At 40.3% G+C, this 17104-nt stretch overlaps 1 protein-coding gene across 6 annotated transcripts in view; it reads left to right on the top strand.

The window, feature by feature from the left end:
• KYAT3 (kynurenine aminotransferase 3) overlaps positions 1–17104 on the top strand; it is a 32776-nt gene that overhangs the window by 14422 nt on the left and 1250 nt on the right. For 5 of the 6 annotated variants that reach the window (XM_059728032.1, XM_014599757.3, XM_014599759.3 and 2 more), the window contains 10 exons: positions 569–713; positions 2973–3122; positions 4469–4555; positions 6038–6160; positions 6251–6371; positions 9562–9638; positions 10949–11038; positions 11993–12179; positions 14696–14769; positions 16063–16149. In XM_059728032.1, the coding sequence (XP_059584015.1) occupies positions 569–713; positions 2973–3122; positions 4469–4555; positions 6038–6160; positions 6251–6371; positions 9562–9638; positions 10949–11038; positions 11993–12179; positions 14696–14769; positions 16063–16149 (1141 nt within the window). Of the gene's footprint in view, positions 1–10; positions 161–568; positions 714–2972; positions 3123–4468; positions 4556–6037; positions 6161–6250; positions 6372–9561; positions 9639–10948; positions 11039–11992; positions 12180–14695; positions 14770–16062; positions 16150–17104 lie in introns of those variants that run through there. The other variant, XM_019479096.2, reaches the window with a different exon arrangement.

Raw genomic sequence — 17104 nt, 5'->3', positions numbered from 1 at the left:
GAAAGTAGGGAAAATGTTTTAGAATTCAAAAGTTAGCTTTTGGCAGGATTAAGCAAATAACTAATGAGCTGCATGGAACAGTCCATCGGCTGATCTGATTAGGAAGTTTTATGAAGCTCAGGACTTGGCTGGTTGATTTGGTGACCCTGGTTAGTTTAAGGTTAGCTCAGCTTGCTTGGCTAGTTTCTCTCCAGAAATTCATGTCTCTTTCTACAAGATCTGCTGTGTTTTGAGTTGGGAAATCACCCCGGGGTAGTGGTTCACTGCTGCTTACCTTTAGGGATTATTATGTTGAGGGGGGTGATCAGTTTTTGTCTGCAACCCGGATCTTGTTGGAGTTGTTGCAAGAGTCATTCACTGGATCCACTGCTTCCCCAGATGGTGCTGTCTGATTTTTGGTTTCCCTGTGTCCACTTCGCATTATCCCAGCCTCCCCACTATTTCACTTCCTGTTGCTGGAGGCAGTTTTCTTTGGTTGTGTTAATTTGACTCATTGCAGATACAGCCTTTTGCTTTTGCTAAGGGGGAAATAGGAATAAGGTGATTTTATCTTTTTTTTCCTCTCCAGGGTTGAATTTACTAAGGTGGCTGCAGATCCCTCAATTGTTAATCTTGGTCAAGGCCTTCCAGATATATCCCCTCCTAGCTATGTTAAAGAAGAATTAGCTAAAGCAGCAGCAGTTGATCGTCTGAACCAGTACACACGTGGCTTTGTGAGTATTTTTGAACATTGGGGAAAGATTGCTATATGGAAAACTTCATGATTTTGTTTGTGATTACTTATATTTTCATAGTGTCTTTGATTTCTTCTGCTGAGCATTGGTGTCCTATAAGACTTTACTAGTGATTGCTAAATATCTCCAGTGAAGGTTTCTTTAAAGCAGAACCTTTCACTGAGAACATCATTTTATAATGCATCATATATATCTGATAGATCGTCATCAAAGATTGATAGCAAGTCTTGTGTACAAGAGGAGGAAAAATGGGACCACAGCTTTAAACCTATATTTCTTGACTTGGGTCAGTGTAAACAGGATACAAAAAGGACTGTGATGCGGTGACAGAAAAAAGTACCTAATGAAATTGAAAGGCAATACACTTAAACATATTTGGGTGTCTAACTCCTCTTTGGACACCTAGCTTTCATGGAGCTAAATAAAGAGAAACTTGCTTCAATGGATTGGTGCCACTGTCTTTTACTTAATATGTAATTGTTTGTGGAAATCAGTGACTAGTTTTATCTGAAGCATGTGGCACTGGCCATTGTGAAAGGTTAGGTACTGGAACAGGTGCCAAGCAGCAGCAGTGGCAGCTCTGGCCTCAGCTCTGGCTCTTACCCTAGGGCCAGGGCCAGAGAGGCCGAGCTGGGTTGGGGCCAGAGTCAGTAGGTGCTCCAGGCCATGGGCCAGAGCAGGGCTGGGGTCATGACTCAGGGTAAGTAGGGGTGGAGGAACCAGGAGGGACAAGCATGGGGGACAAGTGGCAGAAGGTGGCAGGCACTGTGGAGTCCAGACATGGGGGCAGGGGCAGGTGGCAAGGGGAATACATGATGGTGGGCAGGCACCAGGGGCATAGCTGCAGGAAGGCCCAGGCATGAGAGGGACAGATGGCAAGAGACAAGGTATGGAGAAGGTGGTTAAGGGGTGAGAGTCAGGCTGCTTGACTCCCCTGCTTCCTGCCCCCTTTCACTGCCTGCCCCCCTGCTGCTGCTTTTCCCAACACAGTGGTGGGTGGGACAAATTTAAGATGACCCTCCAATAATTAGATTCTCTACATAGAAAATTATTGGGGGATCCTCTTAAATTCAAAGTCATCTTGGATTCAGGTAAATAGGGTAGTTACTCTCCAGTGGAGAGAATCCATTGAAGTTGTTATGTGATCCTGAGGATACTTTTGTTGTAGTTGATGTATTTTTCTCAGGGACTCTGTTGTATGGTTATTGTCTTAAACTGCAGTTTCATTGGAAAGTCATTGCTATAGTAAGACAATGAGATTCTGAAGATGATGAGCATTACATTAAGCAATTGGGTGGTTGTTGTATTTATACATTTGTATAAAAAAGTAATTAAAAATTTAATATTTTTTCACAGTACTAAACCTTTCACAGTAAGCAAAGCTGTGCAGTGCTTACCCTCAGTTTCCTGATGCATATAATTTAAGACACGCTTTGTTTTCTGCATCCTGAAAAGACAACATATGTTTTGGAAAGGGCAGAAATAACCCATGTACCCCTATGCAGTATGGGGCACAAATGGTTCTTAGAGTTTTAAGCTATTATTATTGTAATATCTTAGGAGCACTAGTCATGAGCTAAGATCCGATAGTGAGAGACATAAAATATACATAGAATAAAAAGATGGCCACTACCCTAAAACAGCTTAGTATAAAATGAGACAGTAGATGGATTCAGACAGATTGGGAAGAACAAGGAAATGAAGCAACAAGGTTTCTCCTTCACTGTGACCCTACTGTGCAAGGGAGGATGTGGGATCAAAGCACTCCTCCTGCATAGCAGACCTTTAACTAGGCCTAGAACACCAGGAGCTACTGGGGGTGGGTTGATGTTATTAGACAAATCAAAAAACATTCGATTTAAAAAGCATTGCCTGGTAGGAATTGAGAAGTTGCAATCTATACAATCCTTTCTAAAACACGCCAACGTTTTTAGCCTAACGTCCAGAGAAGTTTAGGGGATGATCTTGCATAAGTCTTTAAAATACCCTTTATTTATTTTCATGTATATTGACAGAAATAAAACATGGCCCTAAATTTCCTTTAAGCTGCACCAGTAAGTTGCACCTACAGCTTAACCATTCTGTCCACTGCCATTTCTACTTGTCAAGAGACTGAACATGTATGTGCTGATTGTATATTATTGGTGCCTAGATTGTGTGCTAGTGGTTGCTTGTACTACTGGTTGCTTAATACTGGGACATGCATCCCAATGTGGGGGTTTTTTTTTATTTGAACAGGGACATCCTGCGCTGGTGAAGGTCTTGTCCCAAGTATATGAGAAGATTTGTGGAAGGAAGATCGACCCTTACACAGATATCTTGGTGACAGTGGGAGGATATGGATCTCTGTTTAGTGCAATGCAGGCATTAATTGAAGAAGGCGATGAAGTAAGTTGCATTTGTAATATTCTATCATAGCTACCAAAATAAAATCTGTTATTTTGGTTGCTTATTTTTTAAGTTCTTGTTTATATAAATGTGGCTTGAACTCCTGTTTGACTGTCACAGATTAAATTAGCTACATCAGATGATTGTGTCATATAGACCAGAGCTTGTTGAATACTTTCAGAGGCTGCAGTAAGGAAACCATCCTGTGAATGTTTCCCTTCCCATTTGCTGGCATGCAAAACTCCTGTCCTATTTGCAATACCTGGAGTACAACACCCACCAGTTCTTATTTTAGAAAACTTGTGGGTTGCTGTTTATATCAGAATAGCCCTCTTATTTCAGGTTTTGGTTCAGACTGTTGTTTGTAGTGCCAAAAAAGAGTAAGCTAATTTTTAAAGTGATGTTCATGCCTCAGTATTTTGGTTTTCTACATTAGATGTCTCAATTCATCTCTTTGCTATTACTCCTTGTCCTTTTTACTTTGATACTGGAATTAGCTTTTTAGAAGGCAGTGTTTATTGTCTGCAACTGACGAGTGCTTGTTTTGGTTTGGTACGCCGGCTTTCATCCTTTTATTGCTTTTACTTCTGCTTAGTCTTCTCATCTGTACCTGCTCTTCATTTCTTGGTGCTTTGATCTTCTGTTCTCCCTGCTTACCAGCTCTTGATTCTTTCCTATTAACACCACATTTTGCCATTGTCCTTTGTCTGTCTTCCCCACCTCTTCACATTTTGTGCCCCTGTCCGCAAGCACATGTAACATTAAAATGCAAGCCATAGATGTGATGTCTAACTCTGGAAGAAATGACTGCATCTTATCTTTGAAGTCTTATCAATATTTATTGTTTAAATGAAGTGGTACTTGAAATTATTAGATGAAAATTCTGCAGCATCAGACTAAGGTTGAATATCAAAGATGCACAGTAAAGCCATGTGGCCAGAGTATGTCCAAATAGAGCAGCAATTCTCAACCTTTTTAGACTCAAGGCACTCCTTCATAGGCTCAAGGCACCCTATAGAAAATGCTAGCTCTTAGTTTTCACTTGAGTACAAAAAAATAACGGAGCAATTCTTCTATTGCAAAGAACTCAACTTAATAGATCACAACAGGTCAAAATGTTTTTAACACTAGGAATTCCTGTTTGAAATCTGTGTTTGTCTTGTGAATCATCTGACAGTGCACAACTAACATGCTAACACTGTGTAGCACCCCATGGAACCCTTGAACGGATCTTGAAGAACCCAGGGTGCCATGGCACCCTGGTTGAGAGTCACTGGAAAAGAGTAATAAGATATCTTTACCTGTTGTAATGTGTCAGTTTTCATTCTTTTCACCTTTTATTTCAGGTGATAATAATAGAACCCTTTTATGACTGTTATGAGCCCATGGTGAAGATGGCAGGAGCAAAACCTGTTTTTATCCCACTGAGATATGTGAGTATATTGATTTTTAAAAAATATATATTATTTACTATATAGAATTCAGGATTCTGTTTTAAGGTTTGATAACCATGCTGTAGGAGATTTGTTCCTGCATAGTTTTTCGTAACATTTAACTATATAATAAAAAGTGGAAGTCTTAACAGTGGTATAATTCAAAAGCTTTATACATACAGCATTCTCAGGATTGGAAAGGGCATTGTTTCCTATTTAATACAATTTAAGTATTCTGAAAGCTTCTCAGGTCCTTTTATTAGACACTATTCAAAAGGTTTTCAGATGCAAAATAAGGAAAGGGTTATCACCAGGCAGTGCAGTTTCTGTATGTATTAGTTTCTGATCTTATTTCAGAAGCTGACATTGTGACAGGATGTAGCTTCTTCCCCAAATCTGCCTACTAAATTAGGATTGATCTTTCAGTTGAAAAATTTACCATAAATAGAATGTTTTTCCTTTGATTTTGCAGAATAAGTTCTGCTGTGGTTCAGTTTTAGATAGCAATATCTCCAATATTTGAAAGAAATCTCCTAATTGGTTGTTGTGAAAGGAGCAGAAAGCTTTTGTAACACAATCTAGAGTGCTTAGAATCGAAGCAACATAGTATCATTCTGCCACCCTATGGAAGCCACTGTACTTGCACTCTGGCTGGTTGAGTTTCCACAAAATTGGGAAAGGGACAAGGCAGAACTATGAATAAGTAACTGCTAAGCACTGCCAGCAGCATCCAGAACACTTGCAGGGATTTTCCTAAATAAGTGGAGTTAAAACTGTTAGTGTTTGTTTAGGTGAATGATAGTTTTTCAGTACTTACAGAGAAGGGTCTGTTTGGGTAATTCTTGGCCAGGGAGGCCATAGAATTAGGACTTCTGCCACACTAAAAACATAAGTCCTGTAGAATGTAGTGTGGGACTTGAATGTTCTCATGGGTACTTAAGGATAATAGTTTGGTGTGATTTCCATGCAGATTTCTGTACATCCATTATTTTCTATGTAGGTTCTTATGCTTTGCCTATCACTATAATAGCTGCATACTTGAAGATGCATAGATGTTAGGGTCAGAAGGAACCTCTGTAGGTCATCGTGTCCAACCCCCTGCTGTGGGTAGAAAAGAGTGCTGGGGTCAGATGACCCCGGCTAGGTGCTTGTCCAGTCTCCTCTTGAAGACCCCCAAGGTAGGGGAGAGCACCACCTTCCTTGGAAGCCCATTCCAGATTCTGGCAACCCTTACTGTGAAGAAGTTCTTTCTAATGTCCAACCTAAATCTGTTCTCTGTCCAAAGGACCATGCTCACTACCCTGTCCTTAGTTAACTGAAATGTCCTCCTCTTGCCTTCAGGATGCAGTGAAAACTGTATAATTTCAAGGACACAGATATTTCCCACTTCAGTTTTTCTTTGGGTCTTCCCTGGGGGAAAGCATGGTCCAGTGTATAGCTTGCAGTATACTGAAGTAATGCAGATATTTATTCTGATTATAGAAAAAAGCTGGAAACTCTGCATCTAGTGCTGATTGGGTTTTAGATCCCACTGAACTTGCAAGTAAATTTAATTCTAAAACAAAAGCAATTATACTGAATACGCCTCACAACCCAATAGGCAAGGTAAGACTTCGTTATCATAGTCATTATAGTTCCAGAATGAGCGTTATATTCACAGATTAATGCACTGGCCCTCACTTTTTTGCATTCTAGGTATATACCAAAGAAGAACTCCAGCTAATAGCTGATCTCTGCATTAAACATGACAGCCTGTGTATCAGTGATGAGGTGTATGAATGGCTGGTGTACACAGGAAATAAACACATTAAAATAGGTACTGATATTTGTATATTCACAAGAATGATTGTGGAAGGGTTTCATAGATGTGCTTCCCTAAGATACGTAAATGATGCTGTCAAGATGTTCAAATGGTAAGTTTAGTCTAATCTAAAATAATTATTCTCTGTGGAAAAATTACCTCTACATTTCAAATATATATTTAAAAGATCTTAAAGGTAGAATTTTCAAAAGCTCTTAAGTGATTTAGGAACTCCAGTCTCATAGAAAGTTGTACTTCTAAATCACTTACAGGTGTTAGAAAAATCTCACCCTAATTTTATTATTTTGATTTAGGGAATGGTAGAATAATCACTACTTCTATATCTACAGAGTCATGTACATTGCTGTTGAGATAACAGATGGAAGACAAGTTCGTTAATTTTCCCTTTTCCTTTCTGAGGCCAGGGTGTAACAAGAAACCACGCTATTTTTGGCTCCATAATAAACAGGAAAAAAAATCAGCCAAAAGAACAGCTATAGGGAGTAGAAGATATACTTCCTACTCTGTCCTCCCAATCATGGAGCGTATATTACAAATAACGAATGCTATGAACAGGAAGTTCTTGTGTTTGCCAGTGTTAAGAATTGCTGCTGGGCAGTGTTGCTATGCATGTTTCAGGGATGAATCAGACCACGGTATTTCATGCTGTCACTGTCCTTGAAATAGGATCTGATCTAAGGCCTTTTGTATTCACTGGGGGTACTCTTATAGACTTCACTGAGATTAGACTGTTCGAGCAGACGTATTCAGTTTGTACAGTCAAAATATCTAAACCATATGCCCTAATCCTGTAAGCAAGAGTAAGTACCAGTAAAGTCAGTGACATGGTATATACACTAAAACTAAAAATGGGAGTATATGCAGGGTTGTGATCTAGCTGTCATTTTATTTGAAAAGACTGAGGTATGCCACCTTAGCCATGCAGAGGTTTTGGATATGAAGGTAGCTGCTTGCTTTGGACTTACACATGGAGTTATAGGTTGTTACAGTGAAGATGAATGTTGTTGCACAACAGAGAACCCCCTTGAGTTTAAACTGCTGATCCCAAAAGGCATAAAATGGACTTGAGTGGGAGCCAGGAGAGTTGTGCTCTGTTCTTGGCTGTGACAGTGATATCATGTGTGACCCTGAGCAAGGTACTTTGCCTCTCTGTGCCTTGGTTCCCCTTCTCTGAAGTGGCAGTGGTGATATCTACCTTTTATAATGAGCTTGGAGATTTACTGATGAAACCCCCTTGCAAAGGGTAATCGTTATTAATTAAAAAGTTTGATATAATTTACTATAGTGATGTTGGAATACTGATAATTCAGTGAGTTATTTGCTAATCATAGGGGTGCAGTGCCAGTGCAGTTAAGGTTTCTTGTAATGGCTCAAGAGGTATGAGTTTGAACCTTGCCCTGCATTTGTACTAACAGCCTAGTTGACCTGTTTTAAATGAGTACCAGGTTGTTTGGTTTGGGCAGTCAAGGGCCAATGGATATAATTACTCTCTTGTGTGCTATTGGCCTCAGGAACTGGTGAGCCTTAACCACATGAGCCTGATGAGTCAGGAAGCCTTGATGGACCTCTGACCTTGATTTGGAGATTTGTACGTTAGGCTCCCATTGAGTGCAGGGGTGTGTGTAGGCCGCAGGTTTTTTGCTTTTCTCCCACCTGGTGTTTTTTTAGGTCCATCCTAGTAGCTCAGTGGTAATGGAACATGGAGAAAAGGGGAAACACACTGTCATCACTTTTTATTTCAACATTTTGAAGCAAAAAAAGAAAAATGAAAACTACCACATGAACAAAAGGCATTTTTATGACTCAGCATAAAATGTACGTTCCATCGTGATAATGACTCAAGTTAAAGATTAAAATGTTAGTCAAGTGGGTTTAGCTGCATACTGCTAACAGTACGCAGCTAACATGGGATGATCTTGTAATTTATTGTTAAAATCTACATACCGTAAAAGCTTCAGGGTAAAAATGTAAATGATAAAGTCATTTTAGTAAAAGAAGCCAGACATACTTTTTTTACATCCAGCTCCTTAGTTTTTTTATAACTATACATAAAGATAATATAAGAAAAAATGAATCCACTATTTCAATATTCTGTTTCAATATTTAGATACTGTAACGTTTCAATATTGCACTTCACATAGTCCATCAAATGCGGTGACACATCTTTCATGAAAGATGCAGAATGGATATTGTATCAATTTACAGAGTCTGGTGGTGGTTCTTTAATATAATCTAATATGGGTTGCTAGCCATAGATCATAACATTAGCATAGTCTTTGTGCTGTCGCCTAGGCAGTTTCCTCTGGCACAGAACACTTCATCATGTCTGTAACCCTTATCTGACTTCTGTAAAAGTGCAAACCTCCTATGAGTAATAATCAGAGTTGCTCTGGCAGATTTAGAAATCACATATTATAACTGAGGATTTTTTTGGCATCTCAACAAAGAGAGTAGCATCTCAGGTAACATAGAATCATAGAAAGTTAAGGTTGGAAGGGAACTCGGGAGGTCATCTAGTCCAACCCCCTGCTCAAAGCAGGATCATCCCCAACTAGATCATACAGTGAAAACTTTGTCTAGCCGGGTTTTGAAAACCTCCAAGGATGGAGTTTCTACCTCTCTGGGTAACCTGTTCCAGTGTTTTACTATGTTCATATATAGTACCTTACTGAGTATTCCCAGCACTTGGTTGTTTTTACAGTTATATTCAAACTTTGTATGGTTAAATGCAGTTCCATGGAGCAATTGAAAAAGTGTAACTCTCTTTTCAAATAAAATATTGGGGACAAATTTTTGGATTGGAAAAGCAATATATTGCCTTTGAGTGCAGTTACTTTTTTATAATCCTCTTGCTGTCTGTCATAGAGTCTTAAGAAAAATATGCTTGGCAGCGACCTCAGGAGGTTATCTCCTCCTCTCAAAGTAGGATCATCCTTGTCCCCACAACTGAATTCCTGGGATTAGGTGGCAAAGCAGTCTCAGTAAGGGGCAGGTGAAATTTTGACATTCAGAGATACTTCTCCATTTCTTTTTTTATTTTTAGTTTAACTTTGGAATTTTTCTCTTTGATTGGTGATACCCTCCATTAATACACTGTAGCTTCTAGCTAGGAGCAATGCATATTTTATGTTTGTATGGCACATGTAGGTGCATTCTGTCCTAATTAACTGTATTTTGTATGCAGCTACTTTGCCAGGGATGTGGGAGAGAACAGTAACTATTGGAAGTGCTGGGAAGACATATAGTGTAACTGGCTGGAAGGTGAGAACAAGTGGAAAATTAATTTAATAAATGATAGCATGTATTTATCTGACTTGAAAATTGACTTATGTTCTGTCATTTGAAAGTTTATGGTACTTCCAACTCTTGAAGAAACTTGCAGATGATATTTATTTGGAACCACCACCTGTCTGTTACAAATGCATTCTAATTATACTCTATTCATTCTGAAATAAGTTCTTGTGAAAATGAAAGGATGGAGAATATGCCGTACAAAACACAATTTGATTTTTGCGGGGGAGGTCACACAGATAACACAGGGACCATTGTTTAGTTTTACAACATCCCAAACACCCAACAATCTGATTGTTTCCACTGAGCAGGTACTCAGCTCTTTAAAACAACATTGTTTGTGCCCACCATTGTTTTTAGTCCACAAAACTGTACACATAACACTCAGGTTCAGTGTTTCTGGGTGGTATAGGCCCTCTAAACATTTAAGCAGTAAAAATATTTCTTTGGAATACTGTAATAAAAGTAAGGGCAGTACATTATGTCTAGGAGATCACTCAGACATGCTAAAGCAAATGCAGCTATTTAATTTGGTGGCCAGATTTTCAGATGTTCATACATAAAGTATGCTTGAAAAAACTCATATTCTGAGCATCTTGCTTTTCTTATTCATTTGCTATCTTTAAATTACACCACGCCATACCAGCACCTCAGTGGTATATACAAGGACATATTTGAGTGGGTTTCTAACAAAGCATTGGTTTTGTTCTTTTCTGCACCTTTATAATTTACAAAACTGCCTTGACTGTCTTTTCATAAAATATTGGGAACAAATTTTCCGATTGGGAAAGCAATGGACTTTTTTTGAGTACTTTTATTTTTTGAAATCATCTGGCTATTTGTCATAGAGTCTTAAAAATATGGTTGGAAGGGACCTCAGGAAGTTATCCTGTAAAACACCCTTTATAACATGAAGATGTCTAAAAGCAACAGTTAAGGAATGACATTGAGTATCACAATATAAATTACCAGTCTGTTTTCTGTCTTTTAGATTAGGCTGCCTAATAGTATCTCTTAAAATGCGGGATTCAGTAACATTCTAACTAGAAAATAAGTCCTGCTCTGTCATTTCTAAAGCTACTATTCTACAAAATGGGTGGATTTTATGTAAGTTAGTAAAGTTGCACTAGTGCTTTTGGACTGATGAATGTCTCAAGGTTTTTTTTGTGGGGAGCTTGTTTTGTTTTGTGTTGTTTTAATTTTTATCCTTTTGCTATAATTCCTAATTGCTCACGTGCCTCATCTTGAAAAAAAAATTATATGTTTTCTCCCCGCCTTAGCTTGGTTGGTCCATTGGTCCACAGCATCTCATAAAACATTTGCAAGTTGTTCAGCAGAATACGCTGTATACCTGTTCCACTCCGTTGCAGGTGCGTACAAGTGAAGGCAGGGAAGCATTGTGTTTGAATAGCCTTGCAGAAAGGAATACAGATCTTTAGGCAATGTTGCAGAAAAAGTTAATAATGAATTTTGAGGTATCAAAATGTATATATATTGTAGCTTGTTATGAATAAAAGTGCTGGTGAACAAGACAAATTAGAGAGTAGTTAACCAGACAGACATCTTAAGAAATACACTAGAACCCTGCAAACTTTCCCTTTGTTAATCTGTAAGCCTGATCATTATTGAATAAACTCTGGCCATTTCACTTCTTTCTTAGCAGTAGTGGCTGCTTGCAGGTGTTTTAAAAAAATCCAAAATGTGTTTTATCAGAAGAAGCAGCGCATTAGTTTGACCCAGCTCTGCAGCATCTGTATAGATTGGGCACTTCAGCAGGGCTTTCAGGCACTTCTGTCCAAAGGTGATTCAATCAGCTATTAGATAAAAGCACCAAAAAAGCCCCATTAAAGTGCCTGATCTAGAGGTTGGGCAAGCCATGTCCAACTACAGTGCTGCCTCTTCTCGGCATGTGCAGGGCTTGGTGTGGGAATGCGCCAAGTTTAAAGCACTGTTTTTTGTGGGGGGTTAACATCTACAAGTAGCCATTGTAATTACAGGATGCTGCAGTTAAGTTTCATTGTACTAAGAATTTCTTATATCCAGTCGACTACAGCTTGGTTACTAGTATTCAGTGATACTGTATCATCAGTTATTTAGTCTGAAGTGTAAACGTGTAAAACGGGGTTTATGGCTTCCTCTGTTTGCAGAGTCTATGACCCTGACTAATCCTATTGGGTGTTTCCCATGATGTATGAAAAAAATTACATGTTATGATGCAGCGTGAGAAGACTCATATACTATGCAACATCACAGCAACTTCTCCCAGTGACTTCAGTAGGAAGGGCCCACTCAAATGATCACTTGTACACTAATCATGTTTGCAGGAGGCTTTGGCACAAGCTTTCTTGATTGACTTTAAACGCATGGATGACCCAGACTGCTACTTTTATTCACTGTCTCGAGAACTGGAAGGCAAGCGTAATCGGATGGCTCAGTTGCTCCAAGAAGTTGGATTGAAGCCTGTCATACCAGAGGGAGGATACTTCATGATCGTGGATGTTTCTGCACTAGGTTAGTGAACGTTCATTAAAGGAGGAGTGGGATCAAATGCTGTAGTTAAGGTTAAAATGTAACTTCAGTTTTAACTTCCTCCTTTTCATTTTAAAGCAATTTTTTTTAGGGCTGAAATTTTACATATTTGGTCTTGGCCTAATGTGTTGTTTTTTTTTAAGGTTCAACAAAATCCATTAATCCAATTTAGAGTTATATGGGATTTCAAATTACTACCTTTACTTTTCATTTAACCAAATCCTGTGGTTCTTATAGGGAGGTTGTGAAATTGCAAGAGAGAGACGGTACTGAAAAGGACTTCTTTATGAAGGTCTAAAATACATTTGAGAATTGCTGATCTGTAGTTTAATATCTTGGACCCATATATAAAAAAGTTACGGTATTGGCTCAAATCCAATACGAGGTCGTCCGTCTGTGTGTTGTCCCCCCCCCCAATTTAGCATTGAGGGGGGAAAGCTTCATCTTGGATTTGAATATGGCTTGGGGCAGGTGGTGGCTCAGCTCTGGCTTTGGCCCTGGCATCGGGGCTGAAGCTAGAGCTGAGCCAGAGCCTGTCCCAGACTGGAATGACTCATTTGGCAGGGGAGTGGGCAATCAGCCCAGGGAGCATGGGATATAACACAGGGCGGGGGGGGGGGGGGGAGGGGGAGAGACAACGACACAACGGGATGGGGACGACACACGACACGGGACGGGACACCTGCAGTCTTTGTGCCTGTACCTGTGCCTGCCTCCCCCAACCTCTGCAGCCTACCTCCCCTATCTTACCCTTTGCTCTAGCTCCAGTCCATCTAGCCTAGACCCAGCCCAAATGGGAGCTGCTGCCACTTCTCCCTGGGCAGGCTGCCCTGGGCCTGGGCTGGAGCTGCTACCATTGCTGCTGACTGCCCCAGGAGGGGCAGGAACAGGGGGAGCAAGAGGTGGATGAGGCAGGTTGCAGAGGGGAGCAGGGGATGGGAATAGATAGTGGGGCAGGCACTGGCATAGGGGGATGAGGAGCAGGGGGTAGGGGTCTGGCCCCTTGCCCCCTGCCACTGCTTTCCCCACCACAGCTATGTGTGGGACAAATTTAGGCTGACCTTCTGCTAATTAGATTCTATACCTGGAAAATTATAACAAACTTATAATTTTCCAGGTATAGAATCTAATTATTGGGGGGTTGTCTTGGATTTGGATAAATACAGTACAGTATAACTTCATGAACCTGGCAGGCACAGGACCGAGCACCTGCCAGAAATGTGAAAATTCTGGATTTTTAAAACTGGAGCGGCAGCCAGTCCTGGAGCTGGGGGGGAAGGGGGGCGACAGTAGCAGTGGCCAGTCCCGGAACAGTGGCACAGGGTACTGGATGGTGATGGCAACTGCTGCATGCAAGCTTCCACCTGTGCTGCTCTGGGACCTGCCGCCACTACTCCTCAGTGGAGTGTAGTTTTAAAAAGTGCTGGATTTTCAATAATTCTGGATTTTTTATATCTGGATTTATGAGGTTATACTGTATTTTCTTTGGTAGAAAGTTACTTTACACATTAGAAACACTTCATTATTGTCTAAATTTGAAATTATACCAAAGTTTTAAAATCCTTATGGAACTTCAAGATGCTTTCATATCAAAGGAAAATTTCCCCTAGAGCAGGGGCAGGCAATTATTTTGGGCGGAGGGCCGCTTACTGAGTTTTGGCTAGCCATCAAGGGCTGCATGACAGGCAGCCAGGGGCAGATAAATATTATTTTTCTAAATTTTTTAGGGGCCCCACAGGCCAGATACAATGGCCTAGCAGGCCATATCTGGCCCGCGGGCTGCATTTTGCCCACCCCTGCCCTAGAGCAATGATTCTCAGCCAGGGTGTTGCATGATTCTTTTAAGGATGCCATGGGGTACTGCACAGTTTAGCACTGCACTGTGTGCAGACAGCTACAACATGATTTACAAGATAGCTCCAGTGACTTCAGGTAGGAATCCCTAGAGTTCAAAACACTTCTGAGCTTTTGTGGCCTTTCTGAGTTCTTTGCAACAAAAGGATTGCTCTATTATTTTTCTCTAGTCAAAAGATGAGTGAAATTTTAGAGTGGGCATTTCCTGAGGGGTGCTTTGAATTTTAAAAGATGGAGAACCACTGCCTTAAAGGAATGGCATCTAGTCTTACAACTTTGATTGACTGGTCATAATAGCACTTACATAGCAAATGTATAAAGACAACAACAACTTTATGAAAATGACCCCAGGCAATAGGTCAATATACATATCCCAATTTTACAGATGAGGAAACTGCAGCTCAGAGAGGTTGTGTGACTTTTCTGAAGTCTTTCAACACATCGCCGTCAAAACCATGATTTGGGTGGTTGAAGCACAAGACTCAGTTCACCCTTTCCAGTATTTTTAGATAAAAATTGTTGTGACTTGTTAATGTTTTTTCTGACATGGTAGTTGTAATAGAGAAAGCCAAGAGTTTATTCTTCCTGGAATCTGGGAAGTCCTGTAATATTATGTTCCATCTTATATGTGTTTGTCATTTTAGATGTGGATCTTTCTGATATGGTGGAGGATAGGCCTTACGATTATAAATTTGTGACATGGATGATAAAATCCAAGGTAAGAGGTCTCTCTTCCTCAGTGACTCAAACACAGGTTGACATTTTAGAAATATTTGTATCCCTAAAGCAAAAATTAAATATTTCTGCACTCTGGGTGCCGAGTATAGCTGGAATGGGGCCGCAGCGATGGAGTGGAATTAGGCACAAACGCGTACTGGTTGAATTGAAAAGAGCTTTACTTACAACTTGGCGTACGGGGACTTGCGTCGATGCACCCAGTGTAGGCACCTTCAATAAGAGTTACACTGTGGAGCACATAAATGCTCCGTTCACAATTCTGTGCCGGCAGTTCCCTTTTACAATAACTTCCAAAAACAAAACAAACCGTAGGGAACCCGAGAGCTCTTCTCGCATCCAAAAGATGCAATTAACCGATATGGGGGCGTCCGGGGGGGAAAGGAGCCGTGGACGCAGGACCTTCGGTGAAGGTGATCAGGCCTCTCCGATGTTGTGTGGGTCCCAATGCTGGTTCCAGAAATTTCTCCCCTTTTATAAGCTAGAGAGCCAATCGGAATGTGCCCTGTGTGTCAGCTGACTTTCAGTCAGGAGACTGTGACTGCCAGCCGTGCAGCCACATGCCTCATTAACACTGTGATCGCAACTCCCTCGCACTTTTTACATCGGACTGGTGTTTGGTCATTTTTTTTTATCTATCATACTGGCGTTTGGTCACCTTTTCTTTATCACATGCACCTGTAAAATGATGGAACCAAAGTGTTTTCAAAATGTAGTTTGGAGGGGGCCGGGGTTTGGCTGTCTGTACCCTATGAACTGTGGTACTCTGGTAGCTAAAATCCTGCTAAACGCATTGTAAATGCAGTTTGTAGGTTGTTTTTATTGTTCTGTTTTGTCCAAGTGATTGCTCTTCTTCCACACACAGAACATATCTGTATTACAGATCTCCTACTGCTGGATGGCGAAGCTGGCTTTACTCCGCCAGCAAAAAGAAGGGGTTTTCTGCCACTAGAGGGGAGCTCTGAGTGCAGGCACAGTCATAGTTTGGCCAGCAGACACATGTCATGTACACTGTGTTGTGATCGAGTCAGTCTAGGCTTAGCAAACAGATGCTAAGCTCAACGAATGCATAATCAACCTCCTTAGTGAAGATGAACCTGTTGACTTCAGCATTTCAGGTTTAGGTTCTGATGTTTGGTATACACATTCTGAAATGAGTCCATTCAGTTCTCATGAAGGAAAGGAGGGTACTGAAATCAAGGCTGCAAAATTATCTAACTTAAAACTGATTTTATCCTTGTGTGTAGCAAACAAATCATTACATTTCATTTTTCAGAAGCTGTCAGCAATTCCTCTGACAGCATTTTGTGGCCTGGAGACTAAAGAGCAATTTGAGAAATATATACGGTTTTGCTTCATCAAAGTAAGTTTGTGTCTTTCTCTAGAAGACTGTTTTCACAGTAGTGTTGGCTATTACTGGAGTTTTCATGCTTGTTTAAACTTAAGGATTTTTTTGCTGTTAAGCAGCTATGATTATTTTATTTTTGTACTGCTGTTGTTGAAAAAATATGTACTGCTGTTTATTTTTGTACTGCTGTTTATTAAACGCAACAATGAACAAATAAAGGAAAAAATCAATATAGAGGTTTACAGGAAAGATTGGACGTTATATTCTCTTCTGGTGGAAGGCTCTGACAGCAAAATGTCAGCTTATAATCAAATTCAGCAACACAAAGTAGCCTTGACTGCAGCTTTGTTTATAGGCTCTTCACCCCAGAAGCAGGTGGATTGGCTGAGAAGGATAAGTTGCCAGGCATAAGCTGATTCTTAGCAAATTCCCATCTCTATCTCTACTAACAGTATTCTGTTGTCTTGCTTTGTTTTGGAAGCTAGCCTCATGTTGAGCAGGCAGGTGACATCAATATACATGTTCTCTTCTAGATAAACTTATTCACTCCAGACTAAAGGAATCATGCTGGTGTTTAGTGGGATAATAGATTCCAGCTTGTACCATCTTGCCTGCCTCACCCTAATCATCTTTTATGTCATTTATAATTAATTTTGTCTGCTTGTGGAAATTCCACTCATCTTAAATAAGTGAAGGTTTAAAAAGAACTCTAATTACAAAGAGGGTGGAGGAGAGCATGCCTAAAAATGAATCAGAATCAGTAAGTTGCAACTTGATTAGTCTGTCATCTCTTCATTACAACCTTTTTTTTTCTTCCTCCTAATGCACCCATTTGCAGCTTTTCTTAGGAAATCAGAAATGATGGGTGGTAGGGACTGTGTCTTATACTACAGCTTCCATCATTTCTCCTGCCTCCAGTAAGTCTTGGAGAACTCTGAAGATAGAGTAGAAATAGTCCCTTGACCATAGC

This window comes from Alligator mississippiensis, chromosome 5 (genome assembly GCF_030867095.1).
Source record: "Alligator mississippiensis isolate rAllMis1 chromosome 5, rAllMis1, whole genome shotgun sequence".
Lineage (NCBI taxonomy): Eukaryota > Metazoa > Chordata > Crocodylia > Alligatoridae > Alligator > Alligator mississippiensis.
Note: the sequence above shows the minus strand (reverse complement) of the source record. Positions and strands in the feature narration are given on the sequence as shown.